This window comes from Anser anser, assembly GCF_964211835.1.
Source record: "Anser anser genome assembly, chromosome: 6".
Lineage (NCBI taxonomy): Eukaryota > Metazoa > Chordata > Aves > Anseriformes > Anatidae > Anser > Anser anser.
The window spans coordinates 37,001,330-37,020,472 of NC_139726.1; the positions used below are offsets into that span (position 1 = coordinate 37,001,330).

The following is a 19,143-nucleotide window of genomic DNA, read 5'->3' on the forward strand; positions in this document are numbered from 1 at the left end:
TAGTAATTCTAAGCTCTGAAGGGAAGGGTTTTTCAGAAATGAGAGCTGGGCTTGGTTAAGGGAGATGGGAAGCCACATGAACACCCCTGGAGTTGTGCTTGCTTGCTTGCTGTGTTGCAGGTTTGCTCTGTATTCCTCGCAATATAGGATAGCGATTTAATGCTGGCAAACGAATTTAATTAAATAGGAAAGAATCAAAATCCAAGAGATAACTTGTTTTTCAGTTCTTTCCTAAAATGAAACCCTGAAATTTGTAACAGATCTCTGAATACCAAGTAATGTTTTTTTATGACCATTGTGTTGAGCTGATAGGGATTCCAGCTGCTAGTCATTACACTGTACGTCAGCTGATACTGCCTCAACTTTCACTGTCTTGTGTCACATGAACTTGACAGACTCTGTTTATAAACAGAATCCTTTCTCAGCTGCTCTTTGTCCTAACCAGCAAAAACATAAGGGTTGGATGGATTTTTCCATCAGAAATATTCATTCCTGTTTGGGTGATTGACATCCATATGAACCCAGCCTGGAGTCCAAAAATTGTTCCAGACCTATTTGAAGGTATAAACTTTGAACACAGTTTCATTGTTTAAATGAAGTCTCTACTTACTCTAAACTTTATACTTTGAAACAGGCTGTGTGGTGTTATGCAATGTTGAATTGCCATTATTTATTTACTTGTAGTTTACTTTGAGTTGTAATTACATGTGTATAGCATTGTATGATGTGTGCTTACGTTTGTGCTATTGTGTATCTGCAGATGTAAACCGATTGAATTTTGTATCTTGAAACTGCTCAGGCCTAGTTTTTCAGGCTGAAACCTTCAGATTAAACATTCCAGCATATTAGCTACAGATTGTTTTCCTTCCTAACTACGGAGGCTAAATGAAGAGGTAGCTGTAGTGTGCCATATCCTGGTGGCCTCTTTAGCTTGGGTGGACTCCAGGTATTTAAGTCAACTGGTGTAATGGCAGGGCTCTCGTGGCAGGATGAGCTCTTTCACCATTTCCAGGTGGTCCAGCAATGGAGAAGAAAGCTGACTTGAAATGTGCTTATGATTCCTGTCTGGCGTGATGAAAACGTGATGGAGATCAAGTCTCCAAATCCCCTTATGACCAGTTGTCAATACTTACTGCTGGTTTGTTTTGCTCTCCCCCCACAGAGGCAAGCAAACTTGTCATGTCATATGTAGCTGCAGTGTGTGGCAAGGGGGCAGAGGTTAACCAGGTAAAAGAACAACTTCTGCAGTCAAATCCAGTTCTTGAAGGTAAGTTTCTCCTAGAGCATGTACGACTGACTGTATTACCTCTGCATGTATCAGCTTCTCCCATGAGCTGGCTTTGAAAACCAGATCTGCTGTTGTTTTGTACTTACTTGGTGTCCAGAACCATGGAAAATTATGTCTGTGAAGACAGACACAAGTTATTCAGTTACAGAGAGGTTGTCTTGAAAACAAAATCGTTTCCCTCACTTCCTAAATGAGAGCTTAGGAAGTTAGGTCGTATCTCCCAGACTCCTGCTTCTCTCTTAGGGTGTACCCTTTCTTAATCCTGGCTTGAAGATTCTTGCTGTATCAAGAGATTCAACTTCAGTTTAGTCCCTCAGACTCATTTCCTTCTAAATTATATTATTATAGTCCCTAGTAAACAAACAATCTCTGTAAAACATTATTTTTCTTTCAGAAAAAAAAAAAAGGTAAAGAAATAGATCTTAGTAAAAACTAACCCAATCCATATGGATGCCTGTTATTCCCTAGTACTTATTGTTCCCTGGGTCTGGTGCCTCTGTCAGCCCGTCTTCCTGACAACTGCCTTTCCTGCTCTCCCATCAAGGACTTTATGATTGTCTGGATTTTTGTTTTTTAATTAGTCAATTTGAAGTGGTTGGCTGCCAGAAACAGGATCTTCATTTTTCCTGGAGATAGGCTGTAAGGTCCTCAAAGCTTGCAGTTTTGTCCCATTGTCTAATAATTGCCTTCAGAAGAGCCTTGGTTAGTGCTGACTTATTTAGGTCTGTTGTGTTGATTCTTGGCGTGGTTTTTTCCACAGTTCTTTAAGCTACTGAGACATATTCTCATAACTGCTGTACAAAGATGTGGCACTAGGGTCAGAAGGTACACGGTGCTTGTCAGACTGTTGACGGTCAACATTTTATTTATTGTTTAGCTATCTATATACATGTGTAAGGATCTGGAGTCTACAGATACCAAGCACTCGTTATATGAGTGGGAACAAGAGAAAAAAAGAGGGAAGGGTAAGCCAAAGTAAGCTGAGAGCAGCGATGAATGGGTGGGTAAAACACGTTCATGGGCTGTACACCAAACACAAGTTGTAAGCAAGAGATTACAACAAAGGATGAAATATTAAAATTTAAAGACTGCTAAAAATGCAGGATAGGCCTTTCTTGGTGATCAGGTATGTTCCCCTTAAGACTGAATGGGGGGCTGCAGCCCTCTGTGGTTTTGGGTTCCCAGAGAAGAGCTGTGCTGCTCTTATCCCGGTTCCGGAAGGCAGGCTTCAGATATAGACAGAAATAGTGTGGGGACTATGGAAGCTTTTTTTGCTAAAGTGAGGTTGCTCTCCTCAAATGCCAAATTTACTGGATTGGACTGCCAAATTTATTGGATTTCTTGTTAGTTTATGAATCTTTGTTTTAATGCAAGAGGAATACTGTAAGCTCACAGAAAGGTACCTTATGATTTTAAGATATTATTTGTTCTACTTGGTGCTGTGGTAACTGCTTATATGGCTTTTTGGACACTGGATTATTCCAGGAGGCTGCTGAGCAAGCCCGGCCACTTATATATATTTTAGACAGGAATTAAGCATTTGTGGTTAGATTTGTTTTCCTTTGGTTACGTAGTTCTGCTTCAGTCAAGCTGCAGTGCAAGGAAATGGCATAAATGTTACATATGCAGCATTTATCTTATGGGAATTCTTTATTTTTTTTTTAACTACAGTCACTACTGTAAATTAACTTTCAGAAACAATGAACTTCAAGGAAAACTGAGGAACGTGTCTCATGCTCAATAAGGGAACGTTTGTGTCTGATTCTATGCGGTTATAAATGACTCTACTGTTCAGCACTGCATTTAAGAAAATGCAGCTCAGAGATTTGGTTGTTGAAAAGATGATTTATTGCAGGGCATAAAGATTTTAAAAACAATTCTTTCACTTATCCTTGGCCTTCAGGAGAAAGAAACTTTTCCTTTTGGCTCCAGTTCTCTGATCAAGAATAAGTCTACTCATGCAAGTTTGTTGAAGCCTAAAAGCATGTATTTATTTCTATCCAAAAAACATTGACTTGATCTTTGAAAATATATATGCTATATAAATAAATACTGGCAATAAATAAAGTCTCCTGTTGCAGTAGGAGTGCGCTAATTATTAATGCAGGGGACATGCTCCTGTTTGACTTACTGAGCTTTGACAATATGTGGTCTTAAGAGCTTGAGTTGTCCTCTTGTCCTGTGTATGTTCTGAGCTGGTGGCCGCCCGTTTGAGCGTTTTGAATCATTAATTTTAAATGTGATGATTCAGACTTGAGGATGTGTGGTAAATGCAGGTGCAGTTTTGCCTTGGAACAATTTCACTTATGTTTTTCTTTCACTTTTGTTAATGAAGTGTCAGCATAAAGCTCCTTTGGACTTCCATAGATGTTTTCCTGATTGAGATAATGTCACGCTTAGTCTATATGCAGAGACTGATATCTCTGCAATGAATGGGCTATTGTATCTCAGAAGTTTATGATTCTTTTAAATGTATGAAAAGTCATAAATATTATTGCATTAAAATATTTCTTTTTCTTTTTTATTTTTTTTTACTGGTAGATTTGGTCTTAATTGTTTTTCTCTTTTGCCAGCTTTTGGAAATGCCAAAACAGTGAGGAATGACAACTCCTCTAGATTTGTAAGTATTTTCTCCAAGGCTGAATCTGAACTCCTTGCAGAGGAATAGAGGAGAACATGTTAAGTTGTTCGCTGTTTCTATTTTAGCTTGTATCAGCCATCACAGAGTGAATGAATAATTTGGCAAGAGAACATTCTTGTAGTTGTCCGAGGAGAAAAAAAATCTGTGACCAGATGAAAACATAAATACAGCACAGCTGGATTCTTTAATTTTCTGGTACTGGTGGCTTTAATGTCAGTGACCGTGTGCCTCACAAGTGGCCTGTTTAGAAGGTTGATCTTTCTGTGTGATCTCATTTTCCAACTAAATGCGTACATTTTTTCATTAAAATTCCTAATTGAGGTTCTAGTTTTACCTCTCTGGTGTTTCAACCTGTGTTTACACCTTTACTTGTTAAATAAATATTTGTAATGTTGCCTTTTTGCTTACATTCTTTATAATCAACTGGTTGAATTGAGGGTGATTTAGCATGAAACTGAATGTGAAATTATAGGAATTGACAGTTGGAGGCGGGGAGAAGCTAAAGTTGGGAGACTCAAAAGTGTGCATTCACAATTTCTGCTGCTAAAATCAGAAGACTCAATGCAACTTTGTAATTTGCTCGCTTGAGTGAAGTCATAGGGAGTGAGATATGTGGATGAAAAAGTGTGTTGGAAGAAAAAGCATATGGATAAAAGCCTGGGACATGACAACACTGAGGAATGGCTTTTTTTTTTCCAAAAAGGGAGACTTCCCTGCCCTTCCACTGCAATGCTGGAGGGTCGGCGTCGCTGTTTCGGGATGGCTGCGAGCATTCCTGCAGCAGTAATTGCCCCTGCTTGCGAGCAGAGCTTGTCATGGGGCCTGCACGCTTATCCGTGGAAGCAAGGTTAGGGCCAACATGTGAGGCGCTGCAGAAAAAAGGTTTTGAAAGAAGAGACAGAAAAATTTCAGCTGTCAGAGATGACGTCCTGTGGAAAGGAGGAGGAGACAGCAAAGAGAAGAGGTGGCATGTGCAAGCAGGAGTCTTTCCAGGACAAAGTGCAACCAACTAGTATTTCGCGTTTCAAGTCCTTGCTTATAAGCACGAAGCTAAAAATACTTCTGGAAACAGCCAGCTGGCTCAGTCCTTGGGAAATTAAGATTTAATTATCTGATTTAATTCTTTATCTCGAAAATTTGAATCAGCTCAGAATGAACTTCAAACATGAAAGTACAAGTATTGTCCTGTCTAGTCTGCTTCAGCTGCCAGCAGGAGAAGACTCGAGTTTAAGTTGGAGCTTAATATGCCAATCTTGACAAAATACCCAGTAAATTAAAAAAATATCTTTGAGGCAGTCCGTGTAAAGTGCTTGATTTTCATATTCTGCAATTAAAATCAAAAAAGAAAGAAAAAAAAAAAAGAAATCTCTTCCTAAATACACTAAGGAAGGATAAACACAAGGCTTCTTTCAATAGACTGTTTTTGTTCTCTGTTAAGTAAGCACCAGAGGATGGTGAGATCATTTCTGTGCGTGGCTTGGGGAATTGGTTTGAATTCCTACCAGCACTTTTTATCTTTCTAAACTTCATTGCCAGTGTGAGCTGCACTCACAGCGTGGATCTGTCCATTCTGTCACTGTTAAACATAGCTGCTGCCACGCTGAATGCTCGTCATGTGAGTTAAAACGATGCAAAGAGCAGCGTGATGCGGAAAAAGTCGCACAAGGAAATGCACGGCGTCACTACAGCAGAGTGGCTCTTGTGGTGACAGCCTGCTAATTGTTGCCTCTGGTCTCCTGAGTTACGAGGCAGAGAGTTCAGCGGGAAAAATCTATCGCTTTCAGAGGGCAGGCACGCACCGATGGACAGACACCCCGCAATTACCAGCTGTAATCGCTGCCAGCCGGTCCTTCAAGGCAGACCGAGTGGCGAGCCTCTAAGTGCTCTGATTCATGCTCCAGGAAGATTTTGCATTGAGAAAATAAGTCTGCTAGGACATAATCTCTTCCTGCATTCCTCCGTTAATAAGCGTAGCAATGCCTACGCGGCCACAAATACTGTTTGGTGGTGTTAGTGTTCGGGTGAAAGTCTGTGTAATTTATGTTTTCTTGATATAACCAACAAAATTGTCTTGCTTATCAAGTGAGCAAATTACTGGGTTGCGTTATAGACTTGAATAAAGCAGTTGTCATGAAAATCTCCATCTGTGATAGTGAAATTAGAAGCCTCGAATCATTTTCTGTTTTTCAAAATCTGATAGCGTGCACAGGAGGTTGCCACATTGCTCTTTTAGCCTGGAAAAATTATCAAATAACTGTTAAAACTGTCTCAGGGAGCTTTTCTTAAACAGAACTTACAGTGTTAAACTATGCTGCTTTCACAGGGAAAATACATGGATATTGAGTTTGATTTCAAGGGTGATCCACTTGGAGGAGTTATAAGTAACTGTGAGTATTGTTCCTGCTTTCAGCATATTAACAGCTTCAAATGTTTTGTTCTAAAAGGAAGTTGGTTCAACTATTGAAAAAAATAGCCGCATTTGTCTATTGAATCAGTCCCCGTTATGTGATAAATTCTGCTTTTTAACTTTGTTTTGGTTCTGAGTAGAGTATACGAGAGTAAGTGAAAAGCAACTTGAAATAAGTTTGAACGATCAATGTATTGTTTTAAAGGGGAATGAGTAAGATGCATGGGTCCATATGTTGCTTCTGAAGCTGGTAGCAGAAGCATTAAGGGTATATGAGTCTTTTTTATACTTGAATCCCTGGGCTCAGTCATGTTACGTGATTCGATGGGTTGTGTATGGATGGCAGATGATATTGGAGATGTGCTGCTTTATAATTAGTAAGTCACACAAAGCATGCCGGAGATCAGCACGGAGTAGCTGTGCTTACTTGAAATCAAAGCATTCTGTGCTAATTTTAATGCACCTCACAGTACAGGAAAAGGCTTAGTATGAGAGCATAAAAAACTGTTGAGTTTAGGGTGGGGAAGGTGGCCTCAGAATATCTTGCTGGAAGTAAGGCTGCTGCTAGGAAATCTATAGCAATGCAGACACTTCAGCCAGCTCTTTAACCAGTTGGAAAGGACGAGACTAAGGAGTGAGTGCCAGTTCAGGATGCCTTGATTTGCTTTTCTTTCTAGAGCTTAAGTGCAGCTTTTTAAAGAAATTGTTCTTTTGTGCTATGTAAAGCCATGCTTGTTTGTTTTTCCTTATTTTTAAAAAGGGGAGGGGTGGAGGAGGGCAGGGAGTGACTATACTAGGTGTAACTGACCTGCCTTCGACCTCTCTTCCTACTCGGCCAAATTCAGCACTGTTTCTAAAGGCTGACTTCTGATTCCATTGCCATTTTACTGGTTGTGAAATAATTAATCTTTCAAGGTGAAGGTTTTCTTTCTCTCTTTCTCTTTTTTCCCCAGATCACCTTTTGCAGATGGGCCTTAAAGAGCATTATTTTTGTGATGGAGTAGATCTTGAAACTCAAAGCAGTCATTCTTTAAGTGTTTATGGCTATCTATTAACTTTGACATTCAGCAGTCAATAAAATTAGAAGCTAAATACACTCAGTGTATTCATCAATAATTAATTTTGGACAAAAAGGTTTCAGCAGGCTGTTTTGGTTTGTTTTTTTTTTTGTACTTCTCATTCAGAATAGAGACATAAAAGTGAACTCTGCTTTGCAGAGTGGACATTCAGCAGTTTGTCTTTGAATATAATGTGCTGAGTCATGTAATTACCATACTGTCATATCAAAAGGCAATCCAAAGAGTTACTCTGTAGTTTATCTGCCTTATAAATCCTAACATATTGTAATTATAACATTGCGTGTAATTATAATGATGTGATGACATATATAATCAAAGGCAGACGTATTTTTCAATCTTCCTAAAAGATGCTTATTTTAAGCATTCCCCTGTCTTCTCATGTTTAATAAGCATCTAAGAGCAAGAAGATGAATATTAAATTTAAAGAGACCTTATGTGTAAACCCTGTTGTGGAAAAATGATACTAACTGAACTATGAAATACTCTATACTAATAGGGCAAGTCTCAGGTAAATGCTGAGCTCCTGTAGCTGGGTGTTAATATATACAGTCTTTGATTTAATGTTCACAGAACTTTATAGTCCATCCATCTCTTAAGACTTGGTTTGGATTCTGTACAATTTAAAGCAAGTGTCTTGTCTCACCTTAGATTTTTCCATGCTTGTAGAGCCTGCAGCACTGCGTTGATTTGGATAAGAAATGTTTCTAGTGAATCACCATTCTGGAGTTAGTGGGAGCTTAAATTCTTCTACAACATTTAGAATTTACTCTGGCTGTGCTCAAATTTAGGATTTGCCATCTTAATTCATAAAGTAGGGAGTCAAGCAGTGCTGAAGTTTCCTACCCTTAAAAGGGAAAGTGTGATTAGATTGTTAATAAATATTCTTTGCTTTTGGACCATCTGTTGGTTCAGTGTTAACATCATGGGAAGATGATACCATAATATTTTGATTAAACTTTATTAGTTGAATCTGATGAACTTGGTTTCCAAACACCAATGAAGTTAGTGGGCTTTTTGGGTCATAGCGTTTGTCACTGAGTCGCATTTCATGCGGTGAGGGACTGGAAGCAGACGTGTCGAACATCTGGTGTGTTTTGGTGGCAAGAAGGCTAATGAAAACGCACCACAGATTTTATCAGGCTGTTAGGGGTCAACAGAGACCCATTAGGTCTTGTCTGAAAGGTCTGTCCTAGTCTGAAATGCTCTGAGTCTCTATGAGAGACCAGTCAATCTGCTCTTCACGTCGTGATTGATGGTATCGTGACCTTCCCGTGAGCGATTCTTGGGGTGTCCCTCAATGAGCTCTTGCTCCATAATGACAAGGGTTCACCTACAAGTGAACCTCTCAGGGGAAGGAGCTAGAGGGCAAAATTATCATGACAATGTTTTCTGCATGTGGGTCCTGTCTGGTTTTCAGTGAATGGAAATGTCCACTAGCTTTAGTAGGAGCTGGTAGATCTGAAATGTTTATGTGCCCTAAATGGAGGGGTGAACCTTTTTGGTAAAGTGAGAGTGCAAATAATAAAATGGAGGGGACTGTAATGGAAGAGTTTTGTAATGCCTATTAAGTTAGGACTGGTATGTTCCCAAACTAAAGATAATTTTGTGTTTGAACAGTGTAAAGTACACACAGACTCATTACATGAGCATTACACAGCCGCTCACAGCTTCTGAGTGCGCTGGTTTGTAAGGCATTTGAATGATGTACAATCAGAAAAAAAGAAGCCAACAGTGGAAAATTTGAGATGAATGTGATTTATGCAATCTTTAAGTATATTACTTCAGCCAAGATTTTTTTCCCCTTAGACTACAAAGGAAAAACAGCTTTAGGTAGCATGTTGCACTTGTTTGACCCTACAAATGCCATAATTGAAGCATGAGGGTGAAGTAAGCTGTAGTATTTATTAAGCCCGAGTCTTCTCTTTTTGTTAGTTTTCTGTGAAGGCCCCAGCATTTACAACAAGGGAAATGGCATTTGCATTTGGTCTCAATGAAGCAAGTGGGACTTCCCTTCCTGTCCCCGGCACATGGTGTATGGGTACTGCCGCTGCAGTACACGCTCTTGTGAGCACTCGTCCTCAAAGCCTTTTTCCAAAGCACTTGTAGGGAAAGGCAGTTGGAGGGTTTCGTAGTTAACTTGCTTTCACCTGGGTATAATATTGTGGAAATAAATTACAGAAACCTTCAGTACTCTTCCTAGTTTTCCTTTTATTAAAACTGCTGTGTTAGTGGGGATGGGAGCAGGAGAACAATAGCTTTTTTTTTCTCTTGTAATAACAGAATAACTCATCTTGCAACTGAAGATGGGTGTGTTTGTTTGCAAAATACTAGGTGTTAACTGCAACAGCTTATCTAGCTGTGAAATATGACTTTATCCAGAAATGCTGTCTGTCTTGTACTCAAGATGATGTTTGTGTGTGTACGTTCATAGGATCATCTAGGTTGGAAAAACCCTTGAAGATCAACAAGTCCAACCATCACCCAGCCTTACTGAGTCCCATCACTACACCTTAGTGCCACGTTCGCACGGTGCATAGCACAGAGTGCACTTGGTTTGTTTTGTGCATTTTTGTGTACACTAAATTTCATGGTTGAAATAATTTTTCACAGTGCAGTCCAAAATGTTTCACGCTGGCAGTTACTCAGATCTTTTCAAAAGCAGGGATCTTCCAATATCTTACCCGGAATAATTAAGCAAGCTTTACGTTTTCTCATTTCACCTGGGATTTCCTGCTGAAAGATACCTAGCTTTTTAGCATGAGGTCATCTTTCCTAATCCACCTAAGCCCTTCTGTGATTTAATGATTAACCAGCAGATAACAGTGCTGCATATGAAGTACAGTATATGTAACGCCTGCTTTTGAAAAGCCATTTTTAACCAGCACAGTGTACTTAAAACCCAAACAATAGGGGATGAAAAAAAGACCCTGTTTTTCCATCTGTTCCAAAAGCAGTGTGAAAGAAGCCTATGATGTGTTTCTAAACGAACAACTTTTCAAATTAGCAAAGTGATAGTGATAATGTTACAACTTGTTCTTCTTTCCAACTTGTTTGTTCAGTATAAAAGATGAAAGTAATTACCCTTTTACTGAGAAATCAACAGCTTGGGCTGCTGATTTTAGTTATGTGATTGCTCTTAGTCAGTTCCTTTGCTCAGGGAAATATTACACAGGCATTTTACAAGTAGACGTTTTGGAGAGAGATTTATTCTTGTGTTTGTTTTTTGTTGTTTTTTTAATTCAAAAAAATTTTTTTAATAATCTTAGCTTGTCCCAGTGTCTCCCTTGGTGTTTCAGTGAGCACAGTTGTCACTTTTTAGGCAACTGTCTTGCTTAAATTAAGAAGTATTTGGAAGAAAACCCTAAGTGTTTTGATTAGTTAATTATTATTATTATTATTATTTTTAATTTCTTTCACTGCATATACTATCTGTGCAGTAGTTTTTGTCTGATCCAATATTGGTCACTTCTTTCAAGAGAATGTTATTACAAACTCGGTAGGAATAATATGAAAAAGTTCCCGAGAAGCCACTACTGTATTTTCTTTTTCATCAGTAACTTTTTTTGATGACAGCTGAAGAATCAAGGTGGGAAAAAAGAACATGATTCAACATAACGTGGTTGTAGAGATGAGCTTCCATGCCTAGAAAATGTTCTGTAACTTCGGTTCCATAGCTAGCAGGGGTCTTGGTAATGGCCAGCTGAAGAGGATATGACCGAAATAAACTTCTTCTAGATTATTCAGAATGTACCAAGGTAGTGTAATTTTTTTTTTCGCTTGTGGTGTTTATTCATTCCTTTCTTGAATGTTGATTTGATTTCTGGTATATTTAGAGAAATATACATATCCTAAATATTTCTGCATTGGGCAAGTGACCAAAAAGAAATAACATAAATTTGTACGTTATAGTTTGCAGAAGTATTTGGCATCAGTCCCTTTTCTTTTTATGTTGAGTTCAGTTTGGCAGGATGCTTACACCAGATAGCTTTTACAACAGTGTTACCTAGGAGTAACAAATGATCTTCAGGACCGGAGGGCTGTAGCTGGATTTTGAGGCATCCAAGTAAATTGCTGTCCAAACAGTATTATTTGAGAAGTAACAGCAATTTGAAAATAAATTGTGTTTCCACGGTGGACCTTTCCCAAACAATTTAATTTTCACCATAGCTTTGATACACAAAACAGGCTAGATGTTTCTGTTCAAGCAGAAGCATTGCTGTATAATGCAGAGGGAATACCTAACCCATAAATATACCATATATTCTTCTGTATGCTCTGTATAGTCCCTTTTCATAATTCGTATACAAATATAATATGTATAGAGATTTTGTTTTGTTAGTGTGTGTTTTCGTATAGATAAGCACCATCTGTCTACACATAACCCCTGCGAACTGCTGGAATCACCAAGTGTCGGTGTACAGAAATCTGATGTGCCTCTTTGTGCCTTCTCTTTTGGTTGTTTAATCCACACAATTTGTAGTCACATGAGAGTTAATACAAAACTTACTGGTTGTGCAATCCTAGCTTTAAAGGAAATGTGATTTATTAAAATGCTAATAGAGCAAACAAAAAATAGAGCAAAAAGTTTCCTATGAGTAGTTCAGATGGTTTGCGTACTTGCTTCCAGTCTGATTTCAGTCTTCATGTGGACAAAGAGGAGAGAAAGAATACAGCCTTAAAAAGAACTGGTTAGCAGTTGCTTTGGTAAGGTAAAATACCCGACTTTCTGCTTTCTGGAGCTTTTAACTTCAATTACGAAGACAGAGAGAATGTGGAATATTGGGACTTTGGAAGGTTGGCTGTTAATTACCTAACCTTCTAAAAATATATCGTATAAATAAAATAAACTGTGGTGAAAAATCCAAGACAGCTATTCCTATAACATAAGATGTTAAATTAGGCATACGCTCAAGAAAACTGTTTGTTAAATCTGCTGAAGGCATGCATGTAATTAGAAGAAGACTTACATATAATGTTTTGCCAGGATGCGTAGCTAGGCTTTTATGACAGCATTTGAGTCAATTTATATATAGAATGTTTTTCAGCCCAGCTAAGCCAAACCACTTTGCAAACTGCATTGCTTCAATATCCTCTGAAAATACAGCCGTTTCCTGAAGTGTGTGTAGCCACCGCGGGAGCTGAAGTTGTTTATTTCTCTGAGATTAAAGTTGGCAGCGATCCGCTCCGACACTTAGCTCAAGATCTTGTACAGCCAGCGTGACTCCGAGCTGCCTTACCTTCGCCTTTCCTCTCTCGGCCCCTGTGCTAACACTTGGATGGTGAACTAGCTTCTCCCTTTGAGAAGTTTTTAATTCATGAGAGAGGGTCGGGTTAGGCGTGGATGGCTCTGAGTTTCAACCACAGATCAAGGAGAGGAGAGCTCCAACCTCAGGATAAGTCAGAGGCGGACAGGTACTCCAGAGTGCAGGTGTTGGTTATCTGTTAATTAAAGAAAAAAATAAAATGGAAAAGCAAAAGCGCAAACCTGTAGCCTGCCCCATCCTACTGTAAAGATGAACTGCTGGCAGTATGGGACAGCCACTTGCTCAGGTGTACCTTTATCATTGGCCACGGAAAGTAACGGTAGGATTACTGAGTTACAAAACCACAAATGTTTATTCAAAAAAGTCTAAAGTTCTTGGTCACCCAGCGCATTTGGTGGTGCAGGGAGATTCATCTTTGTACCGTCTTCACCCTGTCCAATGTGCTGTTTGGTGGGAGCTGCCTTCACCGCCACCTGCTGTGGCATCTGAAACGCTTCTCTCAGGCAATTGTCTTTATGGAATGAAGTAGTTGAACTGATATTGGGGACTGTCTTAATATAAGCCAACTAGAAGTTTAATAATACTCCCCTACTTTTGTTACTGTTGTCACTGGTTAATTATTAGAGCAGGAATTAATTTTTGATCCTGTCTTGCTGTAGTTTGTTTGCAAAGCCTCCTAAGGCTTGTGTAGTTTCGTGGGTTGAAGCCCTGTTTTTGGTGCCTATTCCATCAGAAGGTGCTTAAGCTTGGCTAATTGCAGCGGGGACAAACAGATGCTGCTTTGCTCTCCTTCTTGCTGCTCCTCAGGGCAGGTGTCCCCTCCCAGAGCTGGGCTGGAGCTGGGGAGCAGATGCAGCAGCTCCCCAGCTGCTCTTCCCTGGGGGCTGGAGCAGGGATCAATAGCACTGAACAGGATCAGTTTCAGCACAAATGGAAATTTGAGGAAAAGGATGGTATAATGTGCGTTGGATATCGTAGAAGCCATGCAGGGGAAGTATTGAGCAAGCCCACAAGTCTTCCTTTCACGTGCATAGCCTTTCAGTATTTTTTTTTTAATATAATAATTCTTACCAAATCTTGGTTTTTTGGTTGTACTTACATCGGTTGATGTCTTTTGAGCACATCTCCTATGACCTGAGTTCTGTTCGTAGCTCGTAGGGTGCAGCATTTAGAAGCGCATTGGGCCTTGCTCAGATAACTTATTTGAGAAATACGTCCTAACTTGATAATTTGTGATATTGTACGTGCCTACCATTTATTGTCTTCTGGTTTGCTGGTGATAAAGCAATAAGGTGTGAAAAGATGGGGCAGTACATTCACATTAAAGTGTTTTGCTAGGTCTTTCCCTGACCTGTGGGGTTTCTTTTGTTTGTTCAGATCTGCTAGAGAAGTCCCGGGTTGTTAAGCAGCCAAGAGGTGAAAGAAACTTTCATATTTTCTATCAGATATTGTCTGGTGCATCAGAAGACTTCCTCTGTAAGTATGAGACGTGTTGTTTTTGGATACAGAGCTTCCTTTATGGACTGCTCCACCTGGGCCTTGTTTAGTGGGAAATGCAATGCTGTTTCATTTTTCAAATTCGTGGTGGTGGTGGTACCTGAAGTAAATGTATGGCTTGATATTATCCAGATACCTGAGTCAGAAATGGCTTTGCAAAGTGTTACAGACAAAGAAGAAAGCCTATTCTTATCCAAAATGCTTGTATTTGAAAGATCCTTAAAGAAAATTTAATCCTTTTAATAAAAATAGTTCTTGACAATACTGGTTCTGGGGGTAAAATAGCTGCTAATAAGCATGCTGTTACAATGGTATTTTTATTTGATTTATTAGGCAAACTCAAGCTGGAGCGGGACTTCAGCAGATACAACTACCTGGGCCTTGACTCTGCCAGAGTAAATGGGGTGGATGATGCTGCAAACTTCAGAACAGTTAGGGTAAGAAATATCAGGGACTGGGTAGGTGATGGCAGTGGCTGGGCTTTGCAAACCAGGTGATGCTGATGGAGGAGAAATAAAAGCAAGGCTGTGAGATGGTTCTCAAGCTGATTTACCATGAAGCTTTTGCTTAAACTGTACTCAGGGGCGAGAAGAATGGGACCCTGTTATCCAATGTGTACAAATTTAGATTCTTAAAGTTACTGCTTTTAGAGCAACAGAGTGGACTGAGAAGACAGCAGTATCTCTTCATTTGCCTATAGTTAATGTGGCTGGGTTATAAACTTAAGTGGCTAAAAAAAATACTTCTTTTTAAAAAACCCTTAAGCTCTTCTCAGAAGTCTGATGTGAATCCTGGAAGTGGTTTGGGCTGATATGCTAGCTTGATTACCAGATCCTTTGTCACCTTTTATATTCAAAAATGTGCTTATCTGTTATCTAAGCCTAGCAATTATATTGGTTTGGTTTTGTTTTTGTAACATAAGTGTTTATAAAACATTTCTAATTTATGCTAATATGGATAAATGGTGAATTTTGCAAGTAGGTTCTGTTTGAATTTAGATTCTTTTATCTTATGATTTTGCCTGTCTCCTTTCCAGAATGCCATGCAGATTGTTGGTTTTATGGACCATGAAACTCAGTCTGTTTTTGAAGTGGTGGCAGCAGTTTTAAAATTGGGAAATATTGAATTTAAGCCTGAATCTCGCGTCAATGGCTTAGATGAAAGTAAAATCAAAGATAAAAATGGTAAGATGAGATTAGTGATGGGAGGGAAAACATTAATTTGTCTGAAGTCACTATGGAGTTTGTCATTTCTGTAGACATACCTAGATTAATTAAATTAGATCGTTTCCAAAACTCACCCACAGGCAAATAGGGGTTGAATTTTGTGCAATTTCAATCGCTCTGTGTTTGAAATTCTAAAACTGATTTTTTTCACTACATTAACACTTTCTTCTGAAATGTTGATTGGTACTTTACATTTCTGTAACTGCTTGATTATTCTGCATTGAAGGCGTTTTGACTTTTTTGTAGTAGTAGTGTATTTCTCTCTGTAGTTTCAGATTTATTTGGCGATTTGATGGCATGTTTTTGTAGTTGATACATTTTGAAAGCTGAATTATTTTCATTTGAAAGCCCTTCATCAAGAAAAGTAGTCTGTGACAAATGGAAGAAAAGTTTCTTTGCAGAAATATCCAAATAGAACGTGCTTTCAAGCTAATAACTCACTGGATCCTGCTTCCTCATGCTGTGCCTTTTAAAAAAAAAAATAAATAAAACTGCTTGGCAGTGGAGGGGGAGGGAGCATGGATGAGAGACATTTCTGTTGAAGAAAACCTGTTTTGGGAAAACACTGACCTATATTAAAGCTAATAGTTTTGGGGAATAAGAACAGTGGGATGAAAGGGTTCATTATATTTCCACCCTCCTTTTTCATGTTAGAGCTCAAGGAAATCTGCGAGTTGACAGGCATAGACCAGTCGGTACTGGAGAGAGCTTTCAGCTTCCGGACAGTTGAAGCCAAGCAAGAAAAAGTTTCAACAACACTGAATGTGGCTCAGGTAAAAAGAGGTCCTGATAGTAACAGAAAGAATTGTTTTAGATGGCATCTTATTCTACATAACTAATCCACAACTGCCCCAATAATACCACAACTAAGAGGCTGAACTGAGTAAAACATATCACTATCATAAGTGTGTTTTTATTCAACAGTTTCTAAGTGTTCAAATAAGCTGGGTGTTTTGTTTTCATGCGTTAATTATGTCAAGTAGACAAGGGATAGGAAAATGTTGGAGCGGATGAAAAGCTAAGGCAGTTCTGCACAGAACGCACGTTGAAAGTATTGTGGTGTCGCAGCCTGGTTTTGTTTAGAGCAACTGGAGTAATTTCATGTGAGTTGTATGCCCCGGGCAGCTGAAAAACTTCTGCTGCCAGTGTGAACTTATCTTTCTGCCATACTGCAAAGCCAGTGTGATTGCCACCCATGTCTCATCAGCTCAGGCTAGCAGGAATGCCGTTTCTCTAACTGCAGTTGATCACATCCTTTGCTTAGGATCAGGATGGGGGATGTGAGTCTTGAGAGGATTTGCAGGAAGGCAGAACGAGCGCCCTGGCTGCAGCTGCTTTGCCAGCCAGCCTGTGGCCAGGAGGATGGAGGGATGCATCAGCAAGCTGCTGGCACTGCTGAGATGCCCTGGCACTCTGCTCTGCCTCAGGAGTCTGCTTAGGCAGAGGCACTGCCACCTGAGGCATGCACACTCAGTTCACAGAACCTTTAAGATACTGTGGTAACTTAAAAAAAACTTGGGTTTAGCCCAGCATTTATAATGTTTTTCTTCTTTCTTCTGTTTAGGCTTATTATGCCCGTGATGCTCTGGCTAAGAATTTATACAGTCGGCTCTTTTCTTGGCTTGTTACCAGAATCAATGAGAGCATTAAGGTATTGCTGTTTTGTGCCTGTAAGAAAATCAATAGAATTGAATTAAATTAAACTGGATGGTAAAACTGCGTTTGCCAATTTCATTTTTCCAGGTTGTATGATGTTAAGGTACAGGCGAATAACTGTATCACAGCTCAAAAAATTGCTGTCTGCTCTGTTGTAAGCTCATGAAAACATTCACATTAAGTTATTTTGAGAAGCCACACTTAACGTCTTAGTTTACACAACCTGACGGCCTACTTAAGAAATACATTAGTTTTCTTGACTGTCCAGTATGAAAAGTACAGATGAATAACCCATTATTGTTATTAATATTTTTTAAAGGCACAAACTAAAGTGAGAAAGAAGGTAATGGGCGTGCTGGACATCTATGGCTTTGAAATTTTTGAGGTAAGACCTTTATAATAGTAAACATTTAATGTGAGAGATGTTATTAAACCTAATAGAGTAGTTTATGAATATGTAATCAGAATACATGTAATTTGAATCAAGTGTGTCACACAGGACAGCACTGGAGTACTGTGTCCAGTTCTGGGCTCCCCGGTACAAAAAAGACAGGGATCTCCTGGAAAGAGTCCAGCGGAGGGCCACAAAGATGGTACGGGGCCTGGAGCATCTTCCCTATGAAGAAAGGCTGAGAGACCTGGGTCTGTTCAGCCTGGAGAAAAGAAGACTGAGGGGGGATCTCATCAATGTGTATAAATACCTGAGGTGTGGGAGACAGAGGGATTTGGCCAACCTCTTTTCAGTGGTTTGTGGGGATAGGACAAGGGGCAATGGCCACAAGATAGAGCACAGGAAGTTCTGCACCAGCATGCGAAAGAACTTCTTCACGGTGAGGGTGACAGAGCACTGGAACAGACTGCCCAGGGAGGTTGTGGAGTCTCCTTCTCTGGAGATATTCAGGGCCCGTCTGGACGCCTACCTGGGCAGCCTGCTCTAAGGAGCCTGCTTTGGCAGGGGGGTTGGACCCGATGATCTTTCGAGGTCCCTTCCAACCCCTTCAATTCTGTGGTTCTGTGTGTCATACTGACAAAAAAACAGTAGAAAAGTAAGCCAGAGAAAGAACGTCTTGGTGTGTATGGCAACTGAAACAAAAATTATGGAAAGACAAACTTGTGTTTTTACACCATAGGTAAATAAATATTTATGACAATAAACTAATGCTTTTTGTTGTGACATACATTCTGAGCATAAGAGAAACCCAGGCGTTTTGTGGGTGTCTTTGAACAAGTTTTGTTTCCTTTAAAAATCAAACCAGAAACTATACATTTTTTCCTGTCAAAATCAAACAAGGAATTATATTCCATTTAATTTTGCTTCACTCAGATAAATATTCTGTACTGATTACTAGCTGATGATCTGTGGCTCACTGCTGTTTGTTTATGATAGTATTTTTAGATTGGAGATACTCTAAAACAAAAACAATAAATGAGGAAATTTTAATTGGGTTAAAGAGCATCAGGGAGAGGGGGTCTTCATAAGTCTTACTCTGACAGTTTATTTTAAGAGATTTATAGATCTTGGTTGAAAATATTAGAATACTGTTTAAACTAGAAACTCAACTGAGGAGAAACATGAGTAGAAAACATTCAAGCCTTACCCACTTCCCTACATCATTCTTGAAAATCCAGGGATGTTTAGACTGTAGAAGATGGGAACAATCTAGAGAAGAGTAATTACATGTGGGAGGGTGGTGTAAGCTTTATTTCAGAAGCATAACATCAAAGTATGTGCAAATCAAAATACCTCTGCGAAGAGGAAAAACAAAGCTGGTACTTGCTTCAAGGGTTTACTCAGCTAGGTTTATATTGTTTGTATTAAACATAAGAGAGTATTTATGAAAATACATTGCAAGCAGTCATGTGGCTGAATTCAGGTTTCAGCACTAGATCTCTGGTGCTGGTCCTTGGTGTGTACCCTTAGCAAGCCAGGCAGTGCAACGATAGTACTGACATCTTGGGGCAGCACCCTTGTTTTCATTAGCTTTCTGTTCTGTTTGGTTTAAGGGTAAGTCTGTAGGGGGAGGTGGAAACTGGAAGCTTGCAGAAGCGCGTAAACCAGCTGTGTAATGGTGTTTGTGGGATGGT

The 19,143-nt window shown here is 39.4% G+C and overlaps 1 protein-coding gene across 5 annotated transcripts in view; it reads left to right on the forward strand.

Moving 5' to 3' along the window:
• Window positions 1-19,143, forward strand: part of MYO1B (myosin IB) — a 179,283-nt gene that overhangs the window by 120,613 nt on the left and 39,527 nt on the right. For all 5 annotated transcript variants that reach the window (XM_083842874.1, XM_083842875.1, XM_083842876.1 and 2 more), the window contains 9 exons: window positions 1,163-1,267; window positions 3,862-3,908; window positions 6,253-6,316; window positions 14,057-14,155; window positions 14,510-14,613; window positions 15,213-15,360; window positions 16,057-16,175; window positions 16,967-17,053; window positions 17,378-17,443. In XM_083842874.1, the coding sequence (XP_083699000.1) occupies window positions 1,163-1,267; window positions 3,862-3,908; window positions 6,253-6,316; window positions 14,057-14,155; window positions 14,510-14,613; window positions 15,213-15,360; window positions 16,057-16,175; window positions 16,967-17,053; window positions 17,378-17,443 (839 nt within the window). The remainder of the gene's footprint in view (window positions 1-1,162; window positions 1,268-3,861; window positions 3,909-6,252; window positions 6,317-14,056; window positions 14,156-14,509; window positions 14,614-15,212; window positions 15,361-16,056; window positions 16,176-16,966; window positions 17,054-17,377; window positions 17,444-19,143) is intronic.